This window comes from Grus americana, chromosome 2, assembly GCF_028858705.1.
Source record: "Grus americana isolate bGruAme1 chromosome 2, bGruAme1.mat, whole genome shotgun sequence".
NCBI classification, from domain to species: Eukaryota; Metazoa; Chordata; class Aves; order Gruiformes; family Gruidae; genus Grus; species Grus americana.
Genome location: NC_072853.1, coordinates 165,762,523 through 165,779,069, shown reverse-complemented (window position 1 = coordinate 165,779,069; position 16,547 = coordinate 165,762,523). Strand labels below are relative to the sequence as shown.

The 16,547-nt window shown below is 48.5% G+C and overlaps 1 protein-coding gene across 1 annotated transcript; it reads left to right on the top strand.

The window, feature by feature from the left end:
* Positions 1–5,008: 5,008 nt before the first annotated feature.
* On the top strand, positions 5,009–16,135 carry KLHL40 (kelch like family member 40). Its single transcript, XM_054816710.1, has 6 exons — positions 5,009–6,267; positions 10,026–10,186; positions 11,808–11,915; positions 13,317–13,502; positions 14,058–14,204; positions 14,970–16,135. Exons 1-6 carry the CDS (start codon positions 5,122–5,124, stop codon positions 15,079–15,081), a joined length of 1,860 nt encoding a protein of 619 aa, XP_054672685.1. The 5' UTR covers positions 5,009–5,121; the 3' UTR covers positions 15,082–16,135.
* Positions 16,136–16,547: the final 412 nt, after the last annotated feature.

Below are 16,547 nucleotides of genomic sequence, written 5' to 3'. Positions count from 1 at the left end.
CCAAACCCGCTTCAGTTGCCAGGCACATCACTTTCTAACACAGGTCTGCTGCTGGACCTTCAGTAGATGTTTCTTGGCATCTCCATTATTTCAGATTTACTTTTTACCACCAAAACAGCTATGACATCGTGTGCTTCCTTCCAGGGTAAAATTCAGCTCCTCTCCTCCATACGGGTGTCCTCGCGCAGCTGAAGCCACCCTAAGCTGCTGAGACCAAAGGCTCTGTCTCTGTGGGTGACTCAGCTCAGGTCCCTGGCTGTCTGGGAGAACAAACAGAGTCACCCACCTCCTGGTGTTGAAGTGGGTGACTCACATGGCAAAGCCCAGTGACTCTGCGTTGCCCTCCTGACTTGGATACTCTGGGTGAGAAAATAACCCATTCACTAAGGTTCTAAATTTACCCAGCAGCTGAATCTGCTGGAGCTGCCAGAAGGAGCTAATCTTAGACACTGAGTGACCGATTTGTTAGAGACACAGTTCATGGGGGAACTTGGGCTTTGCCCCCCTTTGTCTGAAGTTATCCCCTCGTTTATCACTGCTGTTAGAAGCTCAGGGGGTCTGGTGGCCAAGAGCACCCAAGTGGTGCTATCTCAACCATGTCTCACTGTTCAGCATTGTGTAGTGGACCCTCAGCCTCAGTGTATGCCTCCATGCAGTGGGATTTATCAACTGCTCATCTCCTGGAGAAGAGTATCTCACCTGACCTGGTTACTGCCTGCCTGTAAGTAAAACTGCCCTGAGAAGCCAAGAAAAGTAATTATTTATTGCAACTACAAATCCCAGTGAATAGCCCTACACTGGACACTTTCTTGTTCAGCCTGACATGGCTGTAATTCCTGCATTCACCTTTCTTCACAAATTTTGTATGGGAGGGAGTGATCCTGCTACATTGCATCCCCTTAGGATGCTTTCCATGTATCCTCACCCACCCCCGTGTCTTGGGGGGGGGGGGGCTATTGCCCACTTAGAGACACACTTCATAACTGACTTAGACCATTGGCACCATTGGCTGTAGTCCAGTTACACCTGGAGCCAGTTAGCTGAGGGCTATCTCAGAACAGCCCACCTCATTCAGGGCTGTGTTATTATACAGCAGTCAGCATTCTCAGGGCAGCACCGTGGGGAGAAACAATTCACCCATTCATTTGTTCACTGAGAAAACCGAATAGTCATAACTATGAACAGTGCTCACCCTTATTGCATCCACATGGGCTATCTCATGGAATCATAGCACCACAGAATGGTTTGGGTTGGAAGAGACCTTAAAGATAACCCAGTCCCACCCCCCGCTATGGACAGGGACACCCTCCACTAGACCAGGTTGCCCAAAGCCCCATCCAACTTGGCCTTGAACACTTCCAGGGATGGGGCACCCACAGCTTCTCTGGGCAACCTGCCTCACCACCCTCATCATAAAAAAATTCCTCCTTTAATCTAAATCTACTCTCTTTCAGCTTAAGGCAATTACCCTTCATCCTATCACTCCATGCCTTTGTAAACAGTCCCTCTCCAGATTTCTTGTAGGCCCCTTTAGGTACTGGAAGGTGCTATAAGTTCTCCTTGGAGCCTTCTCTTCTCCAGGCTGAACAACCCCCAGCTCGCTCAGCCTGTCTTCGTAGGAGAGGTGCTCCAGACCTTGGATCATCTTCATAGCCTCCTCTGGAGTCGCCCCAACAGCTCGATGTCTTTCTTGTAATGGGGACCCCAGAGCTGGATGCAGTACTCCAGGTGGGGTCTCACTGGAGGGACTAGAGGGGCAGAATCTCCTCCCTCGACCTGCTGGTCACACTTCTTTTGACACAGCCCAGGATACAGTTGGCTTTCTGGGCTGCAAGCGCACATTGCCAGGTCATGTTGAGCTTCTCATCAATCAATACCCCCAAGTCCTTCTCCTCAGGGCTGCTCTCAATCCGTTCTCCACCCAGCCTGTAGTTGTGCTTGGGATTGCCCCGACTCACCACATGCAGGACCTTGCACTTGGCCTTGTTGAACTTCATGCAATTCTCATGGGCCCACCTCTCCAGCCTGTCAAGGTCCCTCTGGATGGCATCCCTTCCTTCCAGCGTGTCGACCACACCACACAGCTTGGTGTCATCAGCAAACTTGCTGAGGGTGCACTTGATCCCACCATCCATGTCACCAATAAAGACGTTAAACAGCACCGGTCCCAATATCGACCTCACTCATCACTGATCTCCACTTGGACATTGAGCTGTTGACCACAACTCTTTGAGTGCGACTGTCCAGCCAATTCCTTATCCACTGAGTGGTCCATCCATCAAACCCATGTCTCTCCCATTTAGAAACAAGGATGTCGTGCGGGACAGTCTCAAATGCTTTGCACAAGTCCAGGTAGATGACACCAGTTGTTCTTCCCTTATCGACCAACACTGTAACCATGTAGAATGCCACCAATTTTGCCAGGCATGATTTGCCCTTAGTGAAGCCATGTTGGCTGTCACTGATCATCTCCTTATTATCCATGTGCTTGAGCATAGTTTCCAGAAGGATCTGCTCCATGATCTTGCTGGGCACAGATGAGACTCACCAGCCTGTATTTCCCCTGATCTTCCTTTTTTTCCCTTTTTAAAAACGGGGGTTATGTTTCCCCTTTTCCAGTCAGTGGGAACTTCATTGGACTGCCATGACTTCTCAAATATGATGGATAGTGGCTTAGCAACTTCATCCACCAGTTCCTTCATCTGCTTTTAGATGCTAAATCCCTCTGAGCTTGGCTGGTACTTGCTTGGAGACCAGCCTACCTTAGTGGTGACATGTTGGACCCAGCAAATGGAAGATGGATGGGGCAAGTCTACTGTGATCGAAGCCTCCACAAGAGATAATGGTTTCAGAGGGCTCAGAATTGATGATTGCCTCAAATTCCACTGCTGCCATTCTGAGAAAAGTCTCCTGTAGCAATCAGATGTGGCCTTGGCTTTCCAGTCCAGCAAGGCTCAGACCAAGCCCCCAAAAAATCCTGTTGACTTCCCTGCACATAAACAGATTGTAAAATGGCAATGACCAACCACTGTGAACAAATGAAAACCGGGAATGAGGGAAGACACACAAGTGAGAAACAACTCTGGGGAGGGAAGAGCTGTAGCTGCATTTTAGCAGTGGCACCTCGTGACAAGAGGAATGTGGAAGCAAACCTTGGCTGGAAGCACATGCAGAGCAGCACAGCAAAAAGGAAAACTAGCCAGGGCTCAAAGGAGATTAAAGGCAGAGGGGGAAAAATCCCAGCTGGTAACACAACAATGCAGAATTAAACGTGGGAAAGTGCAGAGCTAATGCAGAGGGAAGGGAGAGGGGAGGACGGGGTTGTCCAGCCCCAGATGTCTGGGAGCAGAGAAACATTTCTGAAGTTTGACCCAGTTCAAAGATCAGTGTTCATCTGATCCCGTCACAGATGAGCAGCACAGCAGAAGAGCTTATGATGTGAGCTCCAAAAACAGCTTGTGATTATTTCCCTGCTATACTGGTACCTCCTGGATGCTGCTGGAACTTCACCAGTACAAAAGGGCTTCGTACCAGTATAACTCCCTCCCTCTTCCCACTTACGTAGATAACCTTTATGGCACAAAGCACTTTTATAAATATATCCATGCCAGGGTAAGGGGTTACGTGGCTTTAAATACACCAAGAAGAGTGGCTAATATCTTTGCATAGGCTTAATTAAATCGTTAATTAAATCTGTGCCATCACTGAATGTCAGCCAGCCCAGAGGGTCCATAGTAACAGAGATAAAACAGATTCATGTATAAGTTTTACTATAGGTATAAATAATTATAGCTACTCTGCTCACCCATGTCTGTCAAAACTAATTTGCTGCTTGTTGAGCTCCATGGGAAGAGCTGGACTTGGACCGGCCATATGAGGACCCATGGGACTTTCTAGATGTCCATAGGCACGCAAGCAGGACTTGACACCTGCTGGACACCTCAGCCTTTCTGGAGCGTCAGCTCAAGGCCAGGCAAGCTGTCCAGCTGCAGCTCTAGACTTCAACATGGGGGTGGTTTTTTTGGTGGTAAAATCTCAGTAGACCTTGGCATGAGACCCTCAACTCACAAGAAGACATGTGTGTATAGATGTCCTAATCTGCCAGCTGAAGCCCACCACTGCGCTCTCTTTACTTCTGTTCTGCCTCTGACCCTCTCTCTGTCACCAAGATGTGGAAAAAAATGGATTTATTAATGATGAGGTATCTAGACACTGTGCCATTCGGGCCCATGCATGCATTGCAGGCAAAGCAGAGCCACCCCTCTCCCAGGCTCCTCGAGTCTCCTCCTTTAGCGAGACTTTTCAAGTAACTTCCAGCATAGGTCTCATAACCCATATAGGGGTGTAAATGAATAGCTCTATCTTCATTTTCCACTCCCTTCCAGACCCCTGAAAAGTGACTCTGGAGGAGAATAAAGGGCAAACCTGTGCAGAAAAGCAGCCCTGGGAGCGAGCTGGCCAGAGTCAGGGATGCCACAAAGCCCACATAAGACACTCCCTTATTACATCTTTCCAGCTTTGACTTCACAGTCTATTTTTAGCACAGCAAAAGGTTTCACAGTTTTGGAGCAGTCAGTTTAGCGGTGTCGGGAGAAGGTCCCAGCTCTGCCATTCATGACACAGAAGGCAGATTTGGATGTTGGATTCATCTGGAGGATGTTTCCCAAGTGCGGCAGCTGAGCTGATGGGTCGCACGCGTCTCGGCCATCATGGGACAGCAGCAAAAGCTCCTGCTCCCCCCGCGGTGACTCATGGGCTGACAGACCCTTCCTAAAGCATCAAGGCTGGAAGTACAGCTGTTCCCCCGGCCCCCTCCCTTCCTCCTTGTCCAATGTGTCCTATTAAAGGGTGATCGGCTTACACATGCTCTCGTATGGATTCCTTAAGCTTTGTAGCGCTGTGGCTATATATAAAGCCCTACGCTGGAAACTGAAGTACACAGACAGCTGCGACAGTAGCAAGCGTTTCACATTCCCAGTGTGCTGACGGTCTAGAAGCAAGGGAGATCTGCGAGACCTGCTTTGAGTAAGTTTCTTTACCAGGGACTCAGGCATAGATATATTTATAAATATATATATATATAAAAAAGGATTGGGAAAAAAGGAGCGGTTACTCTTCACCATGGGTTTGCCTTATGATCAAGTGGAAGAATTGCGTCTCTACCAGCAAACTCTCCTCCAAGATGGACTCAAAGACATGTTGGACCACAATAAGTTTCTGGACTGTGTCTTAAAAGTCAAGGGGAAGGAGTTTCCCTGCCATCGGCTGGTGCTGGCAGCTTGCAGCCCGTATTTTCGAGCGATGTTCCTCTCGGACATGGAAGAGAGCAAGAAGAGGGAGGTCAGTTTGGAAGATGTTGATCCGGATGTCATGGGCAAGATCCTCCATTATATCTACACCTCTGAGCTGGAGATCACAGAGCAGAACGTGCAGGACATCTTCTCCGTGGCCAACATGTTCCAGATCCCCTCCATCTTCACCGTCTGCGTGTCCTTCTTGCAGAAGCGTCTCTGCCTCAGCAACTGCTTGGCTATCTTCAGGCTGGGCTTGATGCTGGATTGTGCCCGGCTGGCCGTGGCAGCTCGCGATTTCATTTGTGATCGCTTTGCGCTGGTCTCTCGGGATGAGGAGTTCTACCAGCTCTCCCCTGATGAGCTTATTGCAATCATCTCCAGTGACTCCCTCAACATCGAGAAAGAGGAGACTGTCTTTGAAGTAGTGATGAAGTGGGTGGGGACCAAGGACCGTGAGAGCCGGCAGAAGGCCTTGCCTGTCATCTTTGAAAGCATCCGCTTCCGCCTCATACCCAATGACTACATCAAGGACCACGTGGAGAAGCATGCCATGGTGAAGTCCAGCCCGGAGCTGCTCAAGAAACTGCAGATGGTGAAGGATGCCCAGAAAGGCAAATTCACTGTGGTGAAGAAGAAGAAAGTGAAGAAAAGCAGTGAAAAGCAAGCAAAAGACAATGTTGTCAATGGAGCAGTAGATGAGGAGGAAGATATGGAGGAGGATGCTCTCCCAGGGATCTTAAATGACACAATGCGCTTTGGGATGTTCCTCCAGGACCTTATTTTCATGGTGAGCGACAGTGGAGCAGTGGCCTATGATCCTACTGCCAACGAGTGTTATTTTGCCTCCCTGTCTACTCAAATCCCAAAGAACCACATCAGTCTGGTGACCAAAGAGAATCAAATCTTTATTGTTGGAGGACTATACTACAATGAGGACAGCAAGGAGGATCCTATGAGTTCCTACTTCCTACAGGTACTAGCTTTATCTTTCTTTGATATCTTTGACCACTTTGCAGCATCACCAGTCTGTGATGCCAGTAATATTCATTGTCATGTGATGTTAAAATGAAAGTTGTAAATGAAGGTGAATCATCTGAATTGCTTTACTAGAGATTCTTCTCTATATTTTTAAGGCAGATCCAAGTGAGGGGGGTTTCTGGTAGTTGAGGAAGGAGGCTTGAAGGAGTAGGTAATAGAAATAAGGCTTCCTGATCCAAATCCTGAATAGGGACCACTTTGAACCCTGCATTTGGTCCAGTCCTGGCTGCCATAGGGCACACTAACTGGAAGGTTAGTGGCATCAGGTCTGGGTTCCGCTTCGCATCCTTTATGTTCCCTGGTTGTGAACCCCCAGCAAACCCCAAGGGTGACTCTGCCGGGTGCCAACAAAGAAACAGCAGCAGCTACAGCCACAGAGCAAACACCCCAAGGACATGGGGTATATCCCTACCCACCAATATGTGCCCCATTTCCCATGTTGTTCTTGCCCCTGGAGGTGTGCTACTGCCAGCTCAGAGTCTCTGTCTCGGCCATTTCTTTCATGTGTGTGGGACACCATGGAATGGTGTCTTTTGGGATCCTCCACAAGAAAAATGGTTGTTCTAACTCAGCAGTAACCAAATCTGTGATCAGACTGAGCTGTGTGCAGGCAATCTGAGCCCTGGCCTGAGCTGTAACCCAAGAGCACCTTCACTGTAGATAGCTAGTGCAAGGCGCCTACCCTTCCTGATGACCCTGTAGGAATACAGTAAATCCTCTGTCCTTCCCCGTCATACCCAGCAATCCTTTTGCTCTTCTCCCATGGCTCACATATCTTCTGGAAAGGAACAATAACATGTCCAGGCAGAAAGCATAAAGTAAGGGTAGTTCCCAAGCCAAGACATACAGCCTTCCTTGATCCCTCCATTGCCTCGTTGCATGGGTAGGGCTGTACATCTGCATCGTGTGCAGAGACCATGCTTGTCCTGACCTGGAAATGGTCAGGCTTTGAAGCCTATGCAGTCCATGTGAAGCCCATGAAATGAGAAGAACCGACAGCCCTAGAAAGCAAGATGGAGGGGGAAGGCAGTGGGAGTGCCAGGGGACATGCTGTTTGAGATATAGCCGTTCACATTGGACAATAGATGACAACAGCAGATGTGGCCAGCTCCATCACTTAGCTGTGCAGAGCAGGTAGACGGGCTGCTTCATATTCGGCTGAAATCTATGCCTAGAGATCAATCCTCCACCAGTCTGGTTGTTGGCCAGGCAAGGTAATTCCTTGAGCAGCAATGAAGGTCCACCATGTCCTGAGCTGTTTCCGTATGACTGCACCAAGAAGGTCAAAGGAAGTGTTTTGGGTTTTTTTGTTTTTGTTTTTGGGTTGTTTTTTTTTGGGGGGGGTCATACACTTGTGAGACCACATCAGGGATCCTGTGTCCAGTCTGGGTCTCCCCAGTACGAGGGAGACATTGAGGTACTGGAATGAGTCTAGCAGAGGCCATCAAGATGGTCAGGGCTGGAGAACGGGAGGTACAAGCAGAGGCTCTGAGCTGGGTTTGATCAGCCTGGAGAAGGGGAAGGGAAGATCTCATTGGTGTCTGCAGATCCCTAATAGGAGGGGACTCCGAAGAGGGATCCAGACTCTTCTTGGATTTGCACAAAGATGGGATGAGAAGCAATAGCCAGGAGTTGCAGTAAAGGACATTTCAGTTAGCTGGGAGGAAAACCTTCCCAATGGAGGTGGTGGACTGCTGGAGCAGGGGTCCAGAGAGGTCACAAAACCTCCATTCTTGGAGACATTGAATATTTGACTGCACAAAGCCCTGGCAACCTGCCATAACTCCAAAGCTGCACCTGCTTGAGCAGGGGGGCTGGATGAAAGACCTTTGGAGGTCCCTTCAACCTAAAGTACTCTGTAATTCTAAGCTGCAAACAGCAAGATTTCTATATTCAGCTCCCATTTTGCCACTGACTCAGTGGCAAATGCCTTGGACATCGTGTGGCCTCCTTCCCCACAAGTAGAGGGCAGTGGTCCCTTTGCAGTTTGCTGTGGCACTCATGCATGGGAGGTGCAGACAAGTCCCAGGGCTGGAAGGTGCCGTCAATTTGCAAAGGTGTAATTCATTGTCATCAGTGCCATTATGTAGTTAATGGTTCCTGTATTAGTAAGAGAGTCTTCTGAACCTTTTTCAGCTGAAACTTCACATATATGTATACAGGCAGCTGTGTGATGGACCCTTGAATCACCGTGTCAGTGCAGCAGCATCTTACACCTTCTGACTCTGCTTCCAGCCTCCTCGATTTCATGTTCCTCCTGATGAAGGAAAGTTAGGTCAGGGATAGTTTAGACTTAAGGAAAGACACCAAAATATATAAATGCTGATAAATCCCAGAGGCCTTGCAAATTTAGGAGGAAGAAAATGATTTCATTGACATTTCAGATGGAAAAGGGTATCCTTTATTTGTCACTTCTAAGATTTATGATTTTAAAACAATGCTGAATCCATCAAGAAGCAGGAACTATCCTGGTGACTGGGCTGCTTGGGCTTGTGCTATAAATAACACATATGTGGACCACAGCTTACAAAGACACAATAACCACAGGCACCCAGCTGAAGCCAAGTCTTTGGAGGCAACCCAGCAAGCTGAAGCTCTTTGGCCCAAGCCTATAGCAAACAGTGCTTCAGGCAATGATGCATCACAGCTTCATCCTGCAGAGTCCTGCCAAACTGGCTGCAAGACATCACTCCAGACTTAACCCACGAAGTCCCTCCTCTGCTAGCAAGCTACATTAAATTTTTTTGCCCCAGTTTACAGTTCCGATCAAGCCATGGTGCCCAGAGAGCTCCCAGCCTCATAACCTTTCATATCTTTTTTTATGGTGGGAGATGAGGCAATGCCTTCCCCTGCAGATGTCCAAGGATTTGCAAGGATTTGGCCATCTGATCTAGTAGCGCTGTATGGATTCGTTTCCCCGTCTATCAGATGGGGATCTGGCACACTTTGGCCAGCAAGAAGAGCTCTGGGCTTTGCAGCACCATCTCAGTTGTGTTGTACTGTATTGGATAGACGATAGGTATTGTGCAAATATCCTTTGTGCAGATAGGCACACACGCGTTTCATCTCATGAACTCTCACACACACTGAGGTGATATGGGACAACATCAGTATCTTGAGAAGCAGAGGAGGGACACGGTAAGTGATCACTTGCCAGAAAGAAGAAAAATTGGTGGGAAAAGAAGGGGCTCAGGGGAGTGAGGTCTGTAGCCAACATTGCCAACACCAGTCTGTTACCTGGCAGAGCTGGAAAATATCAGGATTAAATACTGTGGCATGTGCTACAGCTGAAGAGGTTCAGGCAAAATTTCTAAGACTGAAGTGCTTCAGCTCCTCCAGTCCCAGGAACTATCCGTTATAGGTCCAACACAAGACTCTCATCCAAAGATGACCAAGCTTGTTCTAAGTCAAGGCTTTGGTGCACAGAGCAGAACTATTCCTGCTGGTGCATCTCTGCTGTTATGCCTTGTCATAAAACATATGCCATATGACATATGACTTGGATTTGCACTAAGATCCCCCATCCTGCAGCAGATGGTAAGGCATAGGCAGAGACTGACATTGCAGAAAGTGCCTACTGGGGTGACCAAGCTGCATGTAGGAATGGACTTTGCCCTCAGCCTCTGGGCCCCGATTTTTACTAAGCAAATAGGCCGGGTGAACGCTCACTAATGACCATGTATTTCCTTTCAGTACGACCATCTGGATGCAGACTGGCTGGGGATGCCCCCCCTGCCGTCCCCTCGCTGCCTCTTTGGCCTGGGAGAGGCGGAAAACTCCATTTTTGTCATCGGAGGGAAAGAACTGAAAGAGGGAGAAAAGACCTTGGATTCAGTCCTGTGCTATGACCGGCTGTAAGTGTTCACATGTGAGTGTGGGGAGGATGGTGGTTGACAGGAGAAGACAAAGCAGCTGCTGTGCAAAATGACTCCAGGTCTCCAGGGACTCAAAGGTTTTGGAGACAGGGCTCAAACTCTACATCTAGATGCTGGGACCACTTTCTCAAGCTGTACCCTGGGGCTCTGAGCTGTGCCTCTCCAGCTGCTTCATTTATTGTAATTGAACCTCCAGGAGATGGAAGCCGTAATGGGGATATTATGTTATCAGGGACCAAACTTAGCAGATGCTCGCATGGGACCTGTACAGAGCAGCAAGGAGAGTTTTTCCTTCTGCTCTTGCCCATCGGTTTGGAGGTTCAGTGACCTTCACTGTGGTCTCACCAGGAATGACTTTGCACAGGAAAGTTTGTTTTGAAAGTATTCAGATGTGGCACTGAATGGCCCACTCTGAGAGATATCAGGCATAATATACAATTATTTTTGCACAATGGGCTCTGACCCATGTTATGTCATGAGCTTTATTAAAAGGCACCATTCCTGCTCACAGGAAGCAGAAACATCCAAAGACTGCTCCTCTCTGCCCCAAAGAGGCAGAACAGTAGGTGTCAACAAGCCTTTGATCGGTTTATATTTAGACGTGTGTGTGCTTCAAAGTCTGTTCTATAGGCAGAGATTTGAAACCAGTTTCATTCCCACAGAACGGGGCATTTATCTGTCCCTGCATGCTCTGGGAAAGGATGTGTCTTCCCCCTGCTAAGTGCTCAGGGGGTGCTTTGAATACCAATTTGAAGCTGGTAGAGGTGTGATCAGCACCACCTGTATTTCTAGTATTATTCAGGTCAAGATTTCAACTATAACAAGACTGGAAAGGGCAAACTGCTGGTCTATGGGATCAAATATTTGCCCAGAGCGGTTGGGCAATTAGAAAACACTCGGAGCCCAGGTATCTCAGTTCTTAGGTAAAATAAAGTGCACGTCTTTGGGACTACATCCTACATGTATGACAACTGGCAATGAGTCTAAGCTACATGAACATGAACAGATATCTCTTGAGAAATTGGTCAGCCCTATTTGGGCACCAGTTTGGGGTTTCCAAAGCCTTATAGCTACATCCCCTGCTCACCTGCCCTGGAGCTAACTCAGAGCCTTCAACACAGCCCTGCACTGCAAAATGTGGACATAACCCTCCCATGGGTCCTTGATGAGTGTTGGCCAACCATTGCACCTGAAAGTGGAAGGCAATGGCCAAAAAGGAAAATTGTTCTCATGATCTTGCATCCCTAAGTCACACTGGTTTTAATTTTTTACATAATTCAGAAATGTCCGTCTCGTCTGTGTCTAGCTGGTAATGCTTGTATATGAGGTGAGGTCCTGGGAGAAGTGAGGATGTGTATGCACATAGGCCAAGAGTAGGGGAAAACAATGAATGTTAAGCATAGGCATTCTGCTTTTTTATTTTCCCTCTTTTTTAGGATCATAAAGTTTACTAGATGAGCCCTATCTCATTGGAAACCTCATATTTTTGAGATTTGAGGCAGGATCTGTGCTCGCCTCTAGGTATGGAAAGTGCCATGTACTGTAGGCCTCACCCAGCAAGCTACAAATCCTTTTTGCTTCCCATCTTTCTCTGTTCCAGGTCCTTCAAGTGGGGTGAAGCCGATTCCCTTCCCTACGCAGTCTATGGCCACGCAGTGGTATCACACAAGGATCTCGTCTACGTCATTGGTGGCAAAGGAAGTGATAAGTAAGTCAAAAAGCAAGAGAAATGCAGGGAGCATGAGTTGGTACCTCCCCAACTTGGATGCTATGGGTTAAGGAGGATTGGAAGGGGTGTGAGATTGGAAGGGTTGGAGCACCTCTCCTGTGAGGACAGGCTGAGAGAGTTGGCATTGTTCAGCTTGGAGAAGAGAAGGCTCCGGGGAGATCTAATTGCAGCTTTCTAGTACTTGAAGGGGCCTACAGGAAAGACAGAGAGGAACTGTTTATCAGGGAGTGTGGTGACAGGACAAGGGGTAATGGGTTTAAGCTGAAGGAGGGTCGATTTAGATTAGATGTTAGAAAGAAATTCTTTACTGTTAGAGTGGTGAGGCACCAGCACAGGTTGCCCAGAGAGGCTGTGGATGCCCCCTCCCTGGAAGTGTTTAAGACCAGGTTGGATGGGGCTTTGGGCAACCTGGTCTAGTGGAGGGTGTCCCTGCCCATGGCAGGGGGGGTGGGGTGTGGAACTAGATGGGCTTTAAGGTCTCTTCCAACCCAAACCATTCTGTGATTCCATGATTCTACGTGGATCCTTCCCTCTCAGCTCAGATGTGTGGCTGCAGCCCTTCCCAAGCCGTTAGGAGTCCTACAGGGACATCAGGGACATGCACTGTCCTTGTGAGAGAGGGAACATATCATCCCTGTTGTTCACAATAAATAAATGTCCCACAGACTGGGAGAGGCGCTGAAGAGCAGGAAGCTCCTTCACATTGAGGGTCTTCTGTCGTGGACTTGTGGAGCAGTGTGGTTCTAGTAGTCAAATACAGACGGGTATTTGTAATAGGGGCGAAAAACTTCTTCAAACCTGACCCCCATGCTGCCCTCCCACAGGAGATGGGCTCAGCAGAAAAAGTCTCTCTTGTGGAGCATTGCAGTGATTTCTTTGCAAGCCGGAAGTGTGACTGTTTGCAGAGCAAACATGCCATAATCCAGCAAAACCAGGTCCTGCTCTGATGGGATTATGGTCTGAACAGTGTGAGCGTGCATACATTCACCCACCTTACATTGTCATGCTGGGAAACAGGGGTGTTACTGATGATATTTCAGTGTCGAGTTGGATCGGGAGCACTGGAACACTGTCTGATGGCTGTGTGCAAGGTCCTGAGAGGCAGAGAGCTACACAGGCCCCTGTCCAACTGTGTGAACACAATGTCAAGCTTTTAGGACTTCTACCCAAGGAGGGGATGTGCTATACACACAATTGATGTCTCCAGGCATGGGCATCCTTGGGTGCACACCCAAGCAAAGGCACTCATGCTGATGTGGAGGAGCAAAATACTTTCTAGACACCCCATGTTCTTCCCAGCAGACATCCCCCAACTCCTGCAGTGCAAAGCTGCCCCTCAGCAGGAGATCAAGGCTCCTTCTCTCCCTCAACTTTCTCTAGGAAGTGCCTGAAGAAGATGTGCGTCTATAACCCATCCAAGTTTGAATGGAAGGAGCTAGCTCCGATGAAAACTGCCCGGTCCCTGTTCGGAGCCACTGTGCACAAAGACAAAATCTACGTGGCAGCTGGTGTGACTGACTCCGGCTTGACCAACTCAGTGGAAGTCTATGACATTGCCACCAACAAGTACGTACTTCAGCACACTTTCAGGGCATACTTACACAAGGGGCAGCTGCAGGTGTATATTAAACAACTTCCAGACATTCTGGAGTTTGCTTGAAACTCCCAATACTGGTTCCTCATAGTCTGTATTCCTTGGACAGCTGGACATCACCAGTGCCAGTGCAGTTGGGCTGTGGATCATCTCAGGCTCACCTTCAAAGCAGTTTCACCAACTGGTGCAGCCCTTGGGTTCCCTGCAGGGCTGTAGCTTCATCTTGGCAGCTTCACACAACGCAATAGACTCTCTGACTTTGGACGGGCCTTGCAGCTGCAGTCCCACCGCTGGGACCTGCTGGTCCATGCCAGGTGTGCTTCACAGCTCATCTACTCAATGCCAAATGAAGTTGAACTATGATGATGGGGAAATCTCTAACAACAGTCAATGTATGATCCCATCCCATGTAAACCTACACACGTTAATCTGTCACCAGTTAATTTAGTTGTAGATTCCCGACTCAAGGCCAGCCTCAGCGCAACAGTAGGCAGGGTGCCCTAACATTCCCTTTCTTGACATGGCAGGTGGGACACTTTCACTGAGTTCCTGCAGGAGCGCAGCTCGGTCAGCCTGGTGAGCTTGGCTGGGGTGCTCTACCTGCTTGGAGGGTTCGCCACGGTGGAGACGGAGTCGGGAGAGTTGGTGCCAACGGAGCTGAATGACATTTGGAGGTGACGATCTGACCCGGGGCTGCCCAAGGGAGCATGGGAGGGATGTTAGTGAGAGCCACTGAGGGAACAGATAGTTTCTGTCTGTTGTGATGCCTTCAGTGTAAGATGGATGTTGTTACTCCAGCATAAGGGTGCAGGCTCAGTGCAGGGTCCCTGGATGAGAAATTTGCCCTGTGCTGTGCTGGAGGGTACATTAGGTGATTCAGTGATCTCTCCCAGCCTCATACAGCAACGTACCAGCTCCTTTCGCTTTGTTTCTGCAGTGACATTTTGCCTGGAGCTGGTTCCAGACCTCCCCTTTGGTGTAAAGCAGTGTTTGTGCAATGTGTGCTCTCCCTGGGAAAAGCCAGTGCTCAGGCTGGAAAGCAGATAGTCTTACATGCGAGCAGAGAAGTGAGCAGAAAGCATTTTCTGATGTAGCTGCTCCTGTCCTTCACATCTGTGGCTCTAGAGCACCCTCAGCAGGCACCTGCTGGCCTTCACCATGGATGTTCAGTCTTGGTGCCATCAATCCATTTCCCAATGGAAAAATATACCCTCCCCTGCACAACCACACGCTGATGTCCATGTCCACTAGCCTGGGACTGCAAACCAGGGCACACCAGGGCTGGAAGCCCCCATGCAGCTCCCACAGATATCTTGTGGCCAAATAATGTCTGTGGGACATCACATCATGCACCAGGGCTCCCACCAGTATGGAGAGCAGCTGAAGCAAGGGAGAGGAGACGTTTTCTTCACCATAACTGTCTGTTTGTTTCTCCCCAGATATGATGAAGAGCAGAAGAAGTGGGAAGGGGTCCTCCGGGAGATCCAGTATGCCTCCGGTGCCACTTTCCTTCCCGTGCGCCTCAATGTTCTGCGCCTAACGAAGATGTAACAAGGCGTGATTTATTTTTTTTCCATGGGGATCTGGGGCAAGGAGGGATGGGGGGAGATGAGGCCACGCTTATCAGCGCAGAGATGTGGCATCTGGATACTTGGTAGGACATTGCATCTGTGATTAGTACCATTTTAATTTGTCAAATGGGAAAGGGGGAAAATTATCTTGAAGCCCTACGGGAACTTGAAGATGCTCACAAGATAACTAGAGAAGGGATCTGGCGCCTGCAAGGAGCTGGGGTAGACTGAGAAGCATGGAGCAATGACCTGTTCCACTCTCAGTAGACAGGACAAAAAGATCATACTCTTGTTCTGCTTCTTTTTCCACGTTTTTCTCCATCTTCTCAACAGCTGTTGAACCTCCCCAACCAACAGTGGAGGCAGAAAGTGGGTCCCAAGGGACTAAGTTGACGTTCCCCAGGGAAGGGGGTCTATGAAGTATTTCCCCACCTGAGGCAGCTGTGAGCATGGTGCTAGACCCTACCTTGGAGAGGAGGGTCAAAGCCATGTGGTACAGGAGAGACATGGAGGGAGTCTGATGAGTTCCTGGATGATGAAGGTTGTTGGGATGTGACAGTTAAAAGAGCGGTGAGCGTGGGCAGCAGAAACACTTTGGAAGTTACAATGAAAAGAAAATAGTCTTAGTTTTTTGCCTCCACCTTGGCTTTGGACTGAAGAAACACCAGGAGCTAAGGTCTGCAGGAGGGGAAGAGTTATGCAAGTGGTTGGGTAGGAAAGGGGGGGAGAGACAGGCGGGGGGGCCATGCGCACTCATCTCGTGTTTTGGGCTTATCATCTTCAATCACAGATTACAATGTCCTCAGCTATGGTTAGACAAGTGCTGTTTTTCAGGGAAAGGTTTTATATTTATGCTGTTTCTCTTATTTGTAATTTTCTGATTTTTTTTTTTTTTAAAAATATTCTAGTTTGCTAAATACATGGAGATCTCAGATGTGTTTGGCTCAGAGAGAGCTTCCTACTGAGGAAAAATGCATTTTTTTTTTTAAGTTATCCATAATGATGTTTTGATAGAAACATGACTGTACTGGCAGCAGGACAAAGATCTGCTAGAGCAAAAATCTCCTGATGCCCACACCATCTGACCAGTGGTTTATTTAAAAATAAATTATTAGGCTGTTTCAAAAGAAATCCCCCGTGTTTGCGTGTTGATAGAGCTGTAACTGAATGTCCACAGCAACCAAACGCAAGGACCAAGCAAAAGCTGCGATGAACGCATGCAGCAGACCAGTCCCACAGAGAGCCCTAGCACAGCCCCAGCTTTTATCCTTCTTATTTTCACCCATTTTGGAGCTGAAACTTTAGCATTCGTATCCTTACAGCTATTCTCCATAGATACGAGGACTAGAAGCTTACCTAGGACTAGAAGGAAGCTGGATGCCTACATGATCCCATGATACCATGAACAGGAGTGATAATAATAAAATAGATCAAATACAAACCTTG

Bases quoted from the DNA above. Each gene is read 5' to 3' on its own strand.
- KLHL40 (XM_054816710.1), top strand. From the start codon at position 5,122: ATGGGTTTGCCTTATGATCAAGTGGAAGAATTGCGTCTCTACCAGCAA. The intron at 11,916-13,316 runs GTAAGTCAAAAA...AACTTTCTCTAG, and splicing joins GGTGGCAAAGGAAGTGATAA to GAAGTGCCTGAAGAAGATGT. The intron at 14,205-14,969 runs GTGACGATCTGA...GTTTCTCCCCAG, and splicing joins GAGCTGAATGACATTTGGAG to ATATGATGAAGAGCAGAAGA.